The sequence below is a fragment of the Chiloscyllium plagiosum genome, chromosome 19 (assembly GCF_004010195.1).
Source record: "Chiloscyllium plagiosum isolate BGI_BamShark_2017 chromosome 19, ASM401019v2, whole genome shotgun sequence".
In the NCBI taxonomy this organism is placed as follows: Eukaryota; Metazoa; Chordata; class Chondrichthyes; order Orectolobiformes; family Hemiscylliidae; genus Chiloscyllium; species Chiloscyllium plagiosum.
In genome coordinates, this window is record NC_057728.1 from 69,850,930 (window position 1) to 69,866,491 (window position 15,562).

A 15,562-nucleotide genomic window follows, 5' to 3' on the forward strand; every position below is an offset into this window, starting at 1 on the left:
GGTGGCGGAAATGACGAAGGATGATACGATGTATCTGGAGGTTGGTGGGGTGGTAGGTGAGGACCAGTGGGGTTCGGTTCCTGGTGGCGATTGGAGGGGCGGGGTTCAAGGGCGGAGGAGCAGGAAGTGGAGGAGATGCGGTGGAGAGCATCGTCAACCACGTCTGAGGGGAAATTGTGATCTTTGAAGAAGGAGGCCATCTGGGTTGTATGGTATTGGAACTGGTCCTCCTCCGGCGATGGCGAAGGAGTTGGGAATATGGGATGGCGTTTTTACAGGTGGCAGGGTGTGAGGAAGATAAGGTGAATTTGACCCATTTGGCTTAATTTTACCAGTGTAGTAACATCTTGTGTATATTGGTTGGTACTGTAAAATGAGAAATTCTGACCATTTCTCATCAATTCTCAAAAGATTATGATGGTGATTGGGACAATGTAGATGCTGCTGATCATATTTAATATCCCAGGGATATAAGCTGAGAATCAGTCATTGCTAAACAATGTGCTACAGTAGGCATTCTCCAGCCAAATTCTTCAATTGCCAAACTAAAGAGATTACCTTAACAGATTCTTGTCCTTCTGTTGACCTCTCCCCATCTACTTGTCAATTTTATTATTGGAATCTGTTCCTCCTAATGTGACTGAGATTCTCTAACAGTGGCTACAGTGCAATTGTGCTACAGAGCTCAAACCCACGTTAAAACCAAACCAGCTCCATAACTACCTTGATGGTTGAGTTCTGCAACAGATGGCACACTGATCCACACAGATGACATGTCCCACTTGCAAGCTGTGTTTTTGTGTTCATCTCTGTCAGGATGAAGCCAACTTGGGAACCTGCTCCTGATTTCCATCCACTGCCCCCTGCTGGGTAGTGAGTGTATGGCTGCTTTGAGACCAATGTCGCCTCCACGTTTTCTTCCTGTCTGGCCACCTTGTCCAAAAACAAATGTGCAGGTTAGGTGAATTGGCCATGCTAAATTTCCCGTAGTATTAGGTGAAGGGGTAAATGTAGGGGAATGGATCTGGGTGGGTTGCGCTTCGGCGGGTCGGTGTGGACTTGTTGGGCCGAAGGGCCTGTTTCCACACTGTAAGTAATCTAAGTAATCTAATCTAAGTAAAAGTGTTAAGAACTCAAAAGCTAGTTGAGAAGCTATGTCAGAATCAGATCAAGATCTTCTGAAAATCAAAGAAGTACTACAACTGAAAAAACAGAGTGAATTTAATGTCTCTCTTGTCTCTGCTTTTGCAATTTGCTTGATTTTCTCACTGAAATCTCTTCTGCTTCTGAATACTGAAGACCCTAAATTATTTTTGACTATAACTTCTCACATACTTTGAGAGGGGAAACTCTGTAATCCCTCTCTAGCCTCTGAACACTGTTTGGTGCTGCTCTCTCTCTCTTGTTCTCTATTAGATGAATAATCCTGGTGCCCATTTTGGAAACAACTGCCCAGTGGGAAATGACTGTAATCAGATCAACATCTATGGACAGAATTAGATGGGTATTAGTGGGCATTCACACTCATCTTGACAGATTCCCATCTGATGATTGAGATTAAACTGAAGAGCGTTCACTTTTCCTTTCCTTTCTCATTCTTTCTAAATTTTTCTCCGTTATCTCCAATTGTACAAAGCAGATTAGTGCATCATCTTCAATCACAGGAGAAATAGTAAGTAACAGGGCCCTGCCTCTGGCCCCTTGAACCATTCCATGATGTCATAGCCAATAAGTCTTGGTCTTCTTTCCTGTCTACCTCTCACGATGCTGGTTCTGAACAAAAGATATATCAGACTCAATGATCCAGCCTTCAATGCTCTCCAGGAAAGAGAATTCCAAACATAATTATCCTCTGGGAGAAGAACTTCTTCATCAATTCCATCTTAAATGGGAGACTCACTATTTTAAAATTGTGCAACTTCCCCACAGGGAAATATCCTCTCAGCGTCTACCCTGTGGGGCTACCTCAGAATCGTTGTTTCAATTAGATCACGCCTTGTTTTTCAAAACCTCAATCAGGATAGGCCCACTCTGCTCAAGCACACCTATGAAGGCAAACCCCCATCCCAGCAATCAGCTGATAGACCCTTTTCTGAATTGGCCCAAATGCAAACGGATCTATCCTCTGTACGTTACTTCGTGTCCTATATTGTCACTAGCAAGAAATGTAGCATCTCATAAGATTAACCAAAGATTTAGATAGTCTGCAGTGAGTGAAACAACATAGGTTGTATATGGAAGGAAATATAATACTACTTAAGTTTTCCTGTCTGACAATGATTAGCCCTGGAATTGCTGATAGGGCAAGGGATATTGAGAGACATCTAGTCAAAGCAGTAAGTGATAAACTTTATATTGAACTACCCAATTGGTGGGCATACTGAAGACCAGTGCAGGACAAATTGTGATATATGGACTCATCTAAGACCAAAGGGAAGTTTTAGTTTTGCTATTCTGACTCGTGATTGTTAACCAGCTACCTGTTCAAAATTTTAGACAGTATATCAGTATATAACAGATTTTTAAAAAGTATTGCTTAAATTGTTATGTCAAAATTTGGATAACTAGGTTAAAATGTACTTCTGAATGCAATAGTATACTTGCTGCTCAAGGTAAACACTTTTCATAATATTGTCCATGGAGGCACTATTCTATGCACAGCATCATTAACTGCAAACAGAATACAAAAATAACTGACACATATTAACCGCTACTTGCAAAGTTTTGAACTTGAGTAGTTCAACTACTGAATGCATTGGTCTTCTAATGGCATATTAAGAAACGGGATTAGATTAGATTAGATTAGATTAGATTAGATTAGATTAATTACAGTGTGGAAACAGAACCTTCGGCCCAACACCGACCCGCCGAAGCGTAACCCACCCAGATCCATTCGCCTACATTTACCCCTTCACCTAACACTACGGGCAATTTAGCATGGCCAATTCACCTAACCTGCACATTTTTGGACTGTGGGAGGAAAGTCGCACCAGAAGTTTCTATTTCAATTGATGTTGATATCTCACTTAAAGTATACGTTTGCTGAAAACTAAGTGCACTATATTTTCTAATTATCTCCAACTTATCATTTCCTAACATTATCCTGGGTTGGCTAGGCTAACAACCCTCAGAAGAAAACAAACAAAAACATGCTTTGACATTTCTACTTCAACCTGAAAGGTCCACAATACTATCGCATATAATCTGAAAGTGAATGCCCAAAGGAGGAGATTTTGTGACGGCTAACAACACTTGTTCAAAGGTGTTAGGTTTATGTTGGATCTTGATAGAGAAAAATGAGGAGATCTCAGGACCTGGAGCCAGGGTTACTCTAGGCCCTTTGACCCATCCCCTCAGTATGACACGGCTGACCTTCTACCTCAGCTGCATCTTCCTACATTTTTTCTATGTCCCTAATTGTCTTCATATACAAAATCCTATTGATCAATCTAGTACACCCGGGAATGTGTAACAAGCATCAAAGCTGTTTTGAAATGACAACACTGTTACAACTTGGGAAACATGGTAGTCCATTGTGTGTAGCAAAATCACACTCTGTGTGACAAAGATACCCCAGATCATCTTAACATGGCATTTGGAGTATTGCATGGCATTGATTTCTTTATTTAAGGAAGAATGTGAATGTGTTGAAAGCAGTTCAGAGAAGAGACGCAAGACTAGTGTGTAGAAAGGATAGTTTGTGCACATTAGCTGTTCAGCCACAGTTGCCATTTGCCTTTGGCTTTGCTTGCCTGGTCAGAAATATGCCCCCTTCAAGATTAGAGGGAACAAACTTTGAGAAAGTGTCAAGTGTCTGAGTGAAGTCACACCTTGTATAGAAGCATCCTTCCTCTCTATGATTCTCGTCTTCAGTTCTCAAGGAAAGACTGGAAGAAGCCAGAAACGTTCTCCTGCGAGTGGAGAAGATTGGGGGCGGATTGAATCGAGGTGTTCAGAATCATTGGGGGGTGGTCATTCAATTGACTCAGTGAGGGAGGGAATCTTCCCAATGGCAGTAGGGTGTGCCCAATAGGGCACATGGGATTGAGGAGAATAAGATAGGTGGAGGAGCGGGGGGAGAGAGAGAGAGAGACGGATTGAGGGGAATGGGGTAAAGAACGTTACAATATTTGAAAGACATCTGTATGGGTACATAAATAGGAAGGGTTTAGATGGAGATGGCACGATTGCTGGCAATTTAAATTGGATCAGTTTAGGATATCTGGTTGGCATGGATGAATTGGACTGAAGGGTCTGTTTCCGTACTATATAACTCTACGACACTACGACTATAACGTCCAAGGTAAAAAAAAAACAGAAATGAGCAGAATTTAGAGTGTGACAAAATATTTAAATGTACTAAACAAAGCACAAACTATGACTGGGGGTACCTCATCATCTGTTCCTTGCTTGCTCTTCCACTTAGTCACACTGACTTCATTATCTAGTTCCTTACAGGCTTTAGTTATTACCTCTTTACTGTCCACTAACCTCCCCATTTGGTTCCCATCCCTCTGCCACATTAGTTTAAACCCTCCCCAACATCGTCAACAAAAGCACCCCCAAGGACACTGGTTCCAGTCGGCCCAGGTGTCGACTGTCCAATCTGTAATAGTCCCACCTCCCCCAGAACCAATCCCAATGTCCCAAAAATCTGAACCCCTCCTTCCTGCACCATCTCTCAAGCCATGCATTCATTCCTACTCTAACTAGCACGTGGCACTGGTAGCAATCCGGAGATTACTACCTCTGAGGTCCTGGCTTCTAACACTCTAAGTTCTGCTTGTAGGACCTCATCCAGTTTATTACCTATATCATTGGTGCCTGTATGCACCACAACAGCTGGTTGTTCACCCTCCCCCTTCAGAATGTTCTACAGCCGATCTGAGACATCCCTGACCCATGCACCTGGGAGGCAACATACCATTTGTGAGTCTTGTTTTTGACAACAGACCCACCTATCTACTCCTCCTACAATTGGATCCCCTATGACTGTAGCCTTTCCACTCTTTTTCCCACCCTTCTGTACAGCAGAGCCAGCCACGATGCCATGAACCTGGCTACTGCTGCCTTCCCTGGTGAGCCATCTCCCCCCGACAGTATCCAAAACTATTTTGAAGGGAGATGACTGCAGGGGACACCTGCACTGCCTTCCTGCTCTTTCTCTGCCTTTTGGTCACCCATTCCCTTTCTCCCTCAGTAATCCTAATCTGCGGTGTGACCAATTCACTAAACGTGCTATCCTGGACTCCTCAGCATTGCATATGCTCCAGAGTGAGTCCATCCACAACTCCAGAGCCATCATGAGGTCTAACAAGAGCTGCAGCTGGACACACTTCCTGTACATGAAGGAGTCAGGAACATCAGCTGTATCCCTGAGCTCCCACATTGAGCAACAGGAGCATAACAGAGGTCTGAGATCTCCTGCTATTTTTAATCATAAGCTAAATTTAGATGAATGAGAAAGGAAATAAAAAAACTTTTTACCAATCACATGATAACAAATATAGAAAATCCTTACCTTAACAACACATCACAGAGTCCCTTTTCCTTTGGTTAGAGGAGGGTGGGTGGGAGACACGTGTAGTGTCTCGGGTTCTGTTGCTGCCCAAATATATCAGTTCACTCACCTTCCCAGAGCACAATTCCACCGCTCCCCCTCAGCTCCTCACTCACACCACTCCCTCTGCTACTGAAAATGAAGGCCACTAATACTCCAGGTAAGTCCTTTTAAGTAGGAAATTGGTGACTGACACAGAGGGCAGGGATTGCTCCGCCATCAACAAAATAGCAGCAGTGTCACAAAAGTATCCCTATTTGGGGCCTTAACTATTTAAATTTCCTACTTGAAGTAATCTGTATGGGGCAGAGACTGTGTATATTTAAGGCCGAAATAGATTCTTGATTAGAAGGGGAATCAAGCATTACGGCGAAAATGCAGGCAGGTTGATGAAGGAAATGTTGTGTCAGCCATGATGCTATTGAATGGTGGGGCAGGCTCAAAGGGCTGAATGGCCCACTCCTATGGTCTTATCTGCTTCCCATGGAAAAATTTCCCAATTCTGGGAATGAAGTGGGGACTATACCTTATGAAGCTCCATAATATTTTCCCCAGCCCCAAACCTGTCACTGCATATCTAAAAAAAATCAACCCATGATTACACATAGATTAAACATGTGCAGGGTGTAATCGAGGTGATGGAGTTCTCAGCAATTGGCTGTCAACTCAACAGGAGCTTGGTGTCATGTCCTCTCAGAAAAGCCTGCTAAATGAACTGCTGAACATACTACTGTACAATTAAAGACGGTGGGAGTAGAAATCCTGCCACCACCTAAAGGCATTGACCAATAGGAGGGTGGTGATTGTCTACTGCTGGCAGCACCAGTAGAAACAGTTATAGGCACCGTTCATGCATCTAGCAGAGGATGAAACCGTCCATCATGGGGTAGGGATCAAAGGAAAGTGAGGCTGGCTCTCAGCAGCCCTCCCCCCACCTCCCGTTCAGTGGCAGGGCCTGCAACTGGACATTTTCAACAAGATGTACTCCTGTGAAAGAATTTGCATGATGGGCATCTGTGGTGACTGTCACAAACACTGATTATTGAATGTTAATTTGTGCCAATGCAGGAACGCTATCCACAAGCCTCAGCACCAAGGTGGAAGCGAGACAGAGGTGGAAAGGGGGCAGGTTCCCCTCCCAGCATCATGTCACTTGATTAAGTATCAGTCACCTCAGGGAGAGGGCACTAAATTCTGCCAATGATGTGCACTACTGAATTCTTTAAATTGTACCATAAACTGAATTTATATAGCAGCTTTAATAAAACAAAGCACTTTAAAAAAACAGACATGAGCCATATACAGGAAACTAGGCTGGTTGGCAAAAGTTTGGTCAAAGAGGTAGGCCTTAATTGCCATCTTAAGGAAGGAAAGTGAAGTAAAGAGGTAGTGAGGTTTGGGAGGGACTTCTAGAGGAACAACAACACTAACAGCAGCCACTGTTACTATAGCCACATACGTCAAGGGGATTAATTCAAAGCTCCAGTTCAAAGGAAGGGACACATACAGCATAAGATAAAAAGACAGAAGATCAGATTCCTTGACAGGACAGGACAACAATGCCTCATAAAGCCCCAGTTTTCAAGGTAGGTAATAACAGATATCTACAATTGCCTGCAACAGACTTTGTTCTAAAACAGCCAGTTGAGCATGAATAACCAGTGGCCATCAAATTCACCACAGCCTGAATTCCTTTGCCCCAAGCTCCTTACTTCTAGTGACAGCTTAATGATTTCACAATCTGCTCCTCATAAATGCATGTCCCAGGTCACAATGCCTTGTTTTTAAGTATTTGCTGATAGCCACTTTGTCAGAGATGAGGTCAGTGAAACACAGAGGGTTGTTGTTTGCATTTCAATGGTTGAGTTCCTATAAGTACAGCAAGTCACTGAATGTATGCCTATGGCAATTAATATGCTAGCGTGAAGTCTTCATCAATCACAATGGATTTCACTCCTCTGTGTTCAAACAGTTTGCAACCATCAGAAGGTGATCATGTATGTCTGTGCTTGATAGTCTTGAAACAGAGATGAAGCATTCACCTTGTGACAGAAAAATGGCCCACAGGTTTAATTTCCTCCACAGAATGCCAGTGAGAGGCTCCTTGACTACCCTCTGATGGTCTGTTTGAAGATTCTTGTGGGGAACCTTCCCAGAAACAGAAAGGAGGTTGTTTAACAAGAGCAGCATGAGGACAGTGCAGTGAATGAGCAAGCCATGGGGTTGGCAAGGAGTATTTCAGACTCTTAGCAGATGTAGAAAGGGAAGGTAGAACAGTGCAAATCAGCATCAATGTGGCTATGGTATACCAGAAAAGCCTGCAATGGCCTCATCTTTACCTTACTGGTGTGTGTTAAACTATCTAATAGCACCACTGGAGACCTGCTTGTGTCTCGCCTCAAACAAAATTCATTCCAACAGTCAACAAGCCAACATTCACAACTTTTCTTCCTCATTAGAATTATAGGGATATATAGACCAGTCTGTCTAACTCATCCATGCCAAATAGATATCCTAAATAAATCTATTCCCATTTGCCAGTATTTAGCCCATATCTCACTAAACCCTTCTTATTCAAGTACCCGTCTAGATGCCTTTTAAATGTTGTAATTGTACCAGCCTCCATCACTTCCTCGGTCAGCTCATTCCATATACGCATTTCCCCTCTCATCTTAAGTCCTGTAGTTCTGGACTCCTCCACTGCAGGGAAAAAAACTTTGTTTATTTATTCTATTCATGCCCCTCATGATTTTATAAATCTCTATAACATTACTCCTCAGTCTCCGACGTTCGAGGGAAGATAGCCCTGGTCTATTCAGCATCTCCCTATAGTTTAAACACTCCAACTCTGGCCATATCCTTGTAAATCCTTTCTGAAGCCTTTCAAATTTCACAACATCCTTCCTATAGCAGAGAAACCAGAATTGCATGCAGTATTCCAATAGTGGCCTAACCACCAGCCACAACATGACCTTCCAACTCCTATGCTCAATGCACTGACCAATAAAGGCAAGCATACTAAGTGCTTTCTTCACTATCTTGTCCACCTGTGACTCCAGTTTCAATCATATCAATCACTTGCAGGCCACTGGTCAGAGAGAATGGAGAATTCAACCAAGTAGAGGCCAAGTGAATGAGAAATTCAAATAAATTCTTTCATTAGTTGAAATGAACATCATCATACCATAGACATAGACATCAGTTTAATGCGAATAGCATTGTAAAACAATTATGTCACTCATTCACTTCCTAATGCTTCCACATAGTACAGGCCTTGGAGCTGCCGAGGAGCCAGAAGGCAGCTGTTTCTTCCCCTGTTCTAACATGCTCATACTTGTGATGGACAGTTTACAACACAAAAGACAGCCAATTTAAATCACCTCCCTATTCTTGTATTCACAATACAGTAAAACTCAAACATTCAATGATCTTCCAATGTGACCTCAATGATTTATAACCAGACCCCTTCAATAACCAGTACCAGGCTTCGTGAATAACTGATACTAAGCACCAAATTAATAGCTTAAACAAAGTAATTAACAATTTATCAATGCTGCTGTAGTTTTAGCAAAGCAAATGTAAACAACAAGATAATGCAATTAGTATCTATGATTTAAAAGCAGTCTTCTTTGATTTTAATCTCCACTCACACAAAGACAGACAGATAAACAGACACAGTCAATGGATAAATCAACAGAAAAGAAAGAGATATTATTGGTCGGTTTACTTATGCAGACTCATGATCCGTGATCTCACACACACATGGGATTGCAACTTGTTTGGTTTCTGAAGATACCAATGCATGCAATTAGCTTCCAGACTAGGAGGAGTATTCACTTCATGCTTACAACCAATCCCATTCTCCAAACTTTCAATGAGTTGATAATGAGGGAATAACCAGGGAGCAATCAAATTTCCACACTTTAGCTTTCACAGCCACAACCTTTCTGACTTAAACACATCTCAAACCAGTTCAATCTTAGTTCGTCTCTCGAGGCTCCAGTTAACATTTAACATCTGCCATGTATGTGAGCATAATGCATCATCGGAACTGAAACATCAACAGAACTGCAACCAACTTCCAGGCCTGGCCTCACAAGCAAATACAGAGGAACCTCGATTATTTGGCATTTGATTATCTGAATATCAGATTATCTGTCAAGATCACAAGGTCCCAATGCTTGGTTAAACTATGTTATCCGGAATTTGACTAACCAAATGAAATACTCCCTACCCGCAACCTTCAGATAATCCAGGTTCGTCTGTATTAGTTTTTCTGAATTTTTTAAAGAAAAGAAGCTTTTGCTCACAGTACAAAGGTCACTTTCAACTCTCAGCTCACAGTTCATAACTCCAAACTAAAACTGATAAAAATATAAAAATAAAATAATGAAGGCCTCAACAATATCCCCTCGATAATGTAGCATAAGACAGTTGCACAAAACTTCCTCACCTACATCATGCTGAAACACATTTGATCATCAGGGCAGGAGATATTGGGTCTGTCATAAGTCTTTGGAGGTGAGCAAAGGAATAAGCAGTGTTTTGTTGTATTTCATTAAATCAATGACTGCAAAAGGCAAGGCCAACATGAATCTAGTTGCTTACCACATCTGATTTTTCATAGAGGTGACCACTCTTTCTATGATGGTCGTCATCAGAGTAAACATCGGGACATAGAAGACTGAAACAGGATTAGGCTGTTCAATTCCTTGAGCCTGCTTTGCCTTCAATATCTTTGAGGAGAAAGTGAGGTCTGCAGATGCTGGAGATCAGAGCTGAAAATGTGTTGCTGGAAAAGCGCAGCAGGTCAGGCAGCATCCAGGGAACAGGAGAATCGACGTTTCGGGCATGAACCCTTCTTCCTGAAGAAGGGCTTATGCCCGAAACGTCGATTCTCCTGTTCCCTGGATGCTGCCTGACCTGCTGCGCTTTTCCAGCAACACATTTTCAGCTCGCCTTCAGTATCATCATGGCTGATCATTCAGCACAATATCCTAAACCTGCCCTCCCCATATCCCTTTAGCCACATGAGTCATATCTACCTCCTTCTTTAAAACACAATGTTTTGGCCTGAACCACCTTCTGTGTTCGTGAATTTTACACACTGCACACTCTCTGGATGAAGAAATTTCTCTTCAAGTCAGTCATAAAAGCTTTATCTTTTATTCTTAAACAATAACCCCTGGTATTGGACTCTCCCACCATCAGGAACATCATCCCAACATCTAACTTGTCTAGTTCTGTTAAAATTTTATAGGCTTCTATGAGATCCTTCTTATTCTTCTAAACATCCCTGGTACAATCCTAATGGATTCAATCTCTCATCATATGTCAAATGCCTGAGACATCGTGGCGTATATGGTAAAGATGAACTCCTTCACTCGGTCCAAGGATACACATTGTTTCTGGAAATGTTGACTGATGACAGAAGCACACATAGGCTGCATATGTTCACTTTCAAGAACAACATCTGGGGCTTGGCATCCAGCTGAGTGATCTGCATCCCTCAACAGAGTTTTTTCAATGTCATCCTTCTCCAATTTATTCAGGGCAACTATTGCTGCAGATCCCTCTGTTCTTCTCTCACTCACTGGACTTGTGCATTGCAATGACAGAAAGTGGAGCTGTTGAGTGTGACAGGTATAATGAGGATGTGAAAGATTGATAACTTGTGGTAGGTGATAGTGAGAGGTGGGTTCAAGATAGCACTGAGGGTGAATGAGAATTTTGGCTGTTCTAATGGATACTTAAGCACAAGTCTGGAAAGAAACAAATGTTTGGAATTGCTCGGTGCATTGTTCTGAGGAGTCTGTGCAGGAGAATGTTACGAATGGCACCAGACAACTAGAAGTGACACATCATCCACCTTTCCTGACTTAGCAAGACCAATAAACAGCTCCTGCCATTATATCCAGGTTCTGGCCACCACATTCCTGCTGCTTGTTTGCGTTGCTTCACATCATGTGTTTGATTGCTGGCTTCTTCCTCTCATACCAAAAAAACAGCAAATCCCTTCTGGCCCTCACTGGTTCAAACATAACCTCTGGATGGGACAGGAGGAGCAGCCTGCCTGAATCTTCTTTGGATTTTCTTGCCTGCACTAGCTTTCATGAACACGGTTTGCAGCAGCTGTTCTGAGCTCTGCCAGTTTTCAGAGATCTTTCATTCCCAGAGCTGTTGGACTATGAACATATTCACACTCTGTGCTTGTAATTAAACCTTTTGGACTGTAACCTGGTGTTATGTGATTTTTAATACAGTCCAACAGATTCATTTAAAATCACAAGGTTTCAGAGCACTGCTTCTTCATCAGATGGCGTTCACCTGGCAAAGAAACAGCGCTCTGAAAGCTTGTGATTTTAAATGGACCTGTTGGACTATAACCTGATGTTGTGTGACTTCTGATTTTTTCCACCCCAGTCCAACACCAGCACCTCCACATCATGGAAATTGAGTAGATTGAACCAATCTTGATACAGCAGGAAGTTATTCTGTAGTCTGCTTAAAAATAGTAGTCTATCTCTTTGTATCAGTTTACTTCCCTCATCTTCCGTATCAACGCTGACTAACATAATTTTTTAAGTTTGGTTTCACAAAGCAGTGCTGACAAGGTTCCTAGTCAGCGATGAACTCACCCCCAAATAGAGGTGAAATCAGATGGCGAGCAATGGAACTCTGCAGCTAAATTTGCTATTAAAAAGAAAAGGAAACTAAAGTGCAAAGAGTCTTCAGTGTATTGTAATAAATTCTAACTTCTGCTACATCACAATGAAATATTAATTAAATGTCCATGAAAACTGTGTAGGGACTAAGTTTAACATCGCTGCATCTAAAAGGGACACAGCAATAATCATTTAACACTGGCAAAATCCTTGTGTTGGTGGTTTCAGGTCAACGCTATATTGGTATCGCAATGAAACTCCTGCACTAAATTCAGACACAGACTTCTAAATTTGTTTGCTCTCATCTTAGCATGTGATCTAACTGGCATCTTGAGATGCCTAATCAGCAGTCCTTAACAAGACTGTTAGTGACAACTCAAAAAGTGGCCTGAATACTTCCAAAATTTTCCAAATTACAGTCAGAAAGTCATGGATTCCCTTTGTCATTCCCATCCAAAAAGACATCCCTCCCTCCAGAATCGACATCTGAACATTGGAAAGGGCAAAATCCTAGCAGCCTAGAGACATGAGTTGAGCTGGGCGTTTAAATGGATCCTGCAGTTCACATGATTTGGTCTGATAAGGACCCTTAGTACTCTTCATTTCAGGGCACCATTGCTGTTTATTGCTGGATCTGTGCTTAGCTGGCAGTCATGATTTCTAGTGCCCAGGAACAGGGTCAACAAACCTGCTTCCAGTTTTCTTGAATCAGGGTGTAGATGCTGGGTCAACCAAGATAGCTTGAACTAAGAGCAATAGATTCTTCTTCAATAAGAGTGTCAATGGATATGAAACAAAGGAGAGTAAATGAAGTAGAGGTATAAATCAGCCCGAGTCTGTTAAATACTGACAGAGAGGACTGAAAACTGTTTTTCTTATGTTTCTTAAGTTGAACTCAACTAAAGTATGGGGTTAAGTATTACCTTTTAAATTCTCTCCTTGTCGAAATACCACATGAGGAAACACAACATTCTCTACTTGCTACCACTGCAATGTACCCCAGATTGGAAAATGAAACATGTAACAATTATAACAAGTCAACTCCCATGATACTACATTTTAATAATCTGACAGTAAGGTTTGCATAATAAGAATTTACTAACGCAGATGATTGTCCACACAGCACCCATTTTCAGATGCTGCATGATCTCCAATTGCAGAATGGATGCACAAGTTCATTATGCCTCACCCTCCACACTGGTTTTTGCAGAAACATCAGCTTCCAGTGACTGAGACTAACAGAGGCAGAAGGTCTATGGCATAGTTTAAGAGGCAGAATGCTTGTTTGAAGTCCCCTCTGCAAAACTGGACACTAATACATTCCGTAAACAAAACTAGCCACAACTGAAGTCAGGACAAAACATGCCTATTAATAGGCAGCTTTTAAAGGAATCACTTCAAGCTGCAGTCAAAGTCAATGGTTTCTAAAAAAATACATATGCCTCCAACTCAGACGTGAACCATGAGAAGTAGAAATGTTCCTCAAGGTCTCATATTTTAAACACATGAACAGTTGCTGGCCTGTATTCCATCCTCTCACCTAATCATGATCTTAACCCATCCTGAACCATCACTGGCATTAATCAATGTTTCCAAACAACACGACATAGCCCATCTCAGTTACTGTTATTCTCCCAACATGACAGTACTTCCTCCCACCCCTATCTCCTGTCTTTCTGAGCCAATTACCCTCTCTTTTGACACAGACAGAGAACACCTTCAGGCTCTAGTGCCATATAATCCCACAACACTGTGAAATAGCTCCTTGTGACAAAGCATTGTATAATTAACCCTTCACCCTACACACCCTCCCCCACAAAGTTCTTTCATGGTACCTTTTTGCAGTTAATATTGAATCATGAACATTTAACATCTTTACTACCATCTTTGCTGAATATGTGAATAAAGATTTTTTTATTTTTATGGGCGGCACGGTGGCCCAGTGGTTAGCACTGCTGCCTCACAGCGCCAGAGACCCGGGTTCAATTCCCGCCTCAGGCGACTGACTGTGTGGAGTTTGCACGTTCTCCCTGTGTCTGCGTGGGTTTCCTCCGGGTGCTCCGGCTTCCTCCCACAGTCCAAAGATGTGCAGGTCAGGTGAATTGGCCAGGCTAAATTGCCCGTTGTGTTAGGTAAGGGGTAGATGTAGGGGTAGGGGTATGGGTGGGTTGCGCTTCGGCGGGGCGGTGTAGACTTGATGGGCCGAAGGGCCTGTTTCCACATTGTATGTAATCTAATCTAATCTATTTCCCTTAACTCAACATAGTTGTTTTCACACTTAAGATCATCACTCTTTAATTGAAAAAAAGTTTTCATCAACTAACTGCTCACTCCTCCATCAATGTGTCTTTTCATTGTGGAAAAATTAATGTAATAATGAATTACCAAACCATTGTTTTAGTAACAATTTGAAAAGTCATGCAAAGAATTGCAGATAGAATAGAGTATGATCATCGAGTGTTAAGGAGTCTGATGGCTTGTGGGATGAAACTGTTGCACAGTCTGGTCATGAGAGATCGAATGTTCTGGTATCTTCTGCCAGATGGCAGGCGGGAGAAGAGTTTGAGTCAGGGGTGTGCGGGGTCTTCCACAATGCTCTTAGCCTTGCGGATGCAGCATGTGGAATAAATGTCTGTAATGGAGGGGAGAGAGACCCCAATGATCCTCTCAACTGTCCTCACTATCCATTGTAGAGTCTTACGATCTGAAACGGTGCAATTCCCAAACCAAGCAGTGATGAGCTGCTCAGTGTACTCTCAATGAACCCTCTGTAGAATGTGGGGAGGATGGATGGTAGGAGATGAGCTTTCCTCACTCTACACAGAAAATAAAGATGCTGTTGAATATCAGATATTGGCATGAAACAAATTGGACTTATACATATATATTTTCCTGGATAGCTTTTAATCGATTACTACACTTTATTACCTACTACTTCCCCTAAGTAGAACATCTCTTGGTCCTCAGTATCATGTACCTCTTTGACAGTTGCTGACTGAGGTGATTTGTTCAGAAACTTTCTCATTCTCGATTGAAACCTTCAATTCCTGCTTTTACAACCCACTTGAAATTAGTCTACCTCATGGCACATTCAGCGCCAATGCGTGGCATTCAGCATTGCTGGCTGGACAATATTGGTGTCAGTGTGGAGCTTTCTGTCAGGATGCAGGCAAGAAGCAGTGGTGAGAGTGATGGTTCTTTTCCCCTTGTGGCTACTATTTTCCTGGCCCTTTAGGAGACCTAAGATTAACTGAATTTGAGTCAGTGGGCTGGAGTAAAAGATCTTATCCAATTATCTGGGACAAGAAGTCTGTTCTGCCTATGATGTTCAGCCTGT

The 15,562-nt window shown here is 42.2% G+C and overlaps 1 protein-coding gene across 1 annotated transcript in view; it reads right to left on the reverse strand.

Annotated features, from left to right (window-relative positions):
• pdgfc (platelet derived growth factor c) overlaps positions 1-15,562 on the reverse strand; it is a 408,768-nt gene that overhangs the window by 284,696 nt on the left and 108,510 nt on the right. Inside the window, exon 2 of the mRNA XM_043708811.1 lies at positions 724-933. Coding sequence (XP_043564746.1) covers positions 724-933 — 210 coding nt within the window. The remainder of the gene's footprint in view (positions 1-723; positions 934-15,562) is intronic.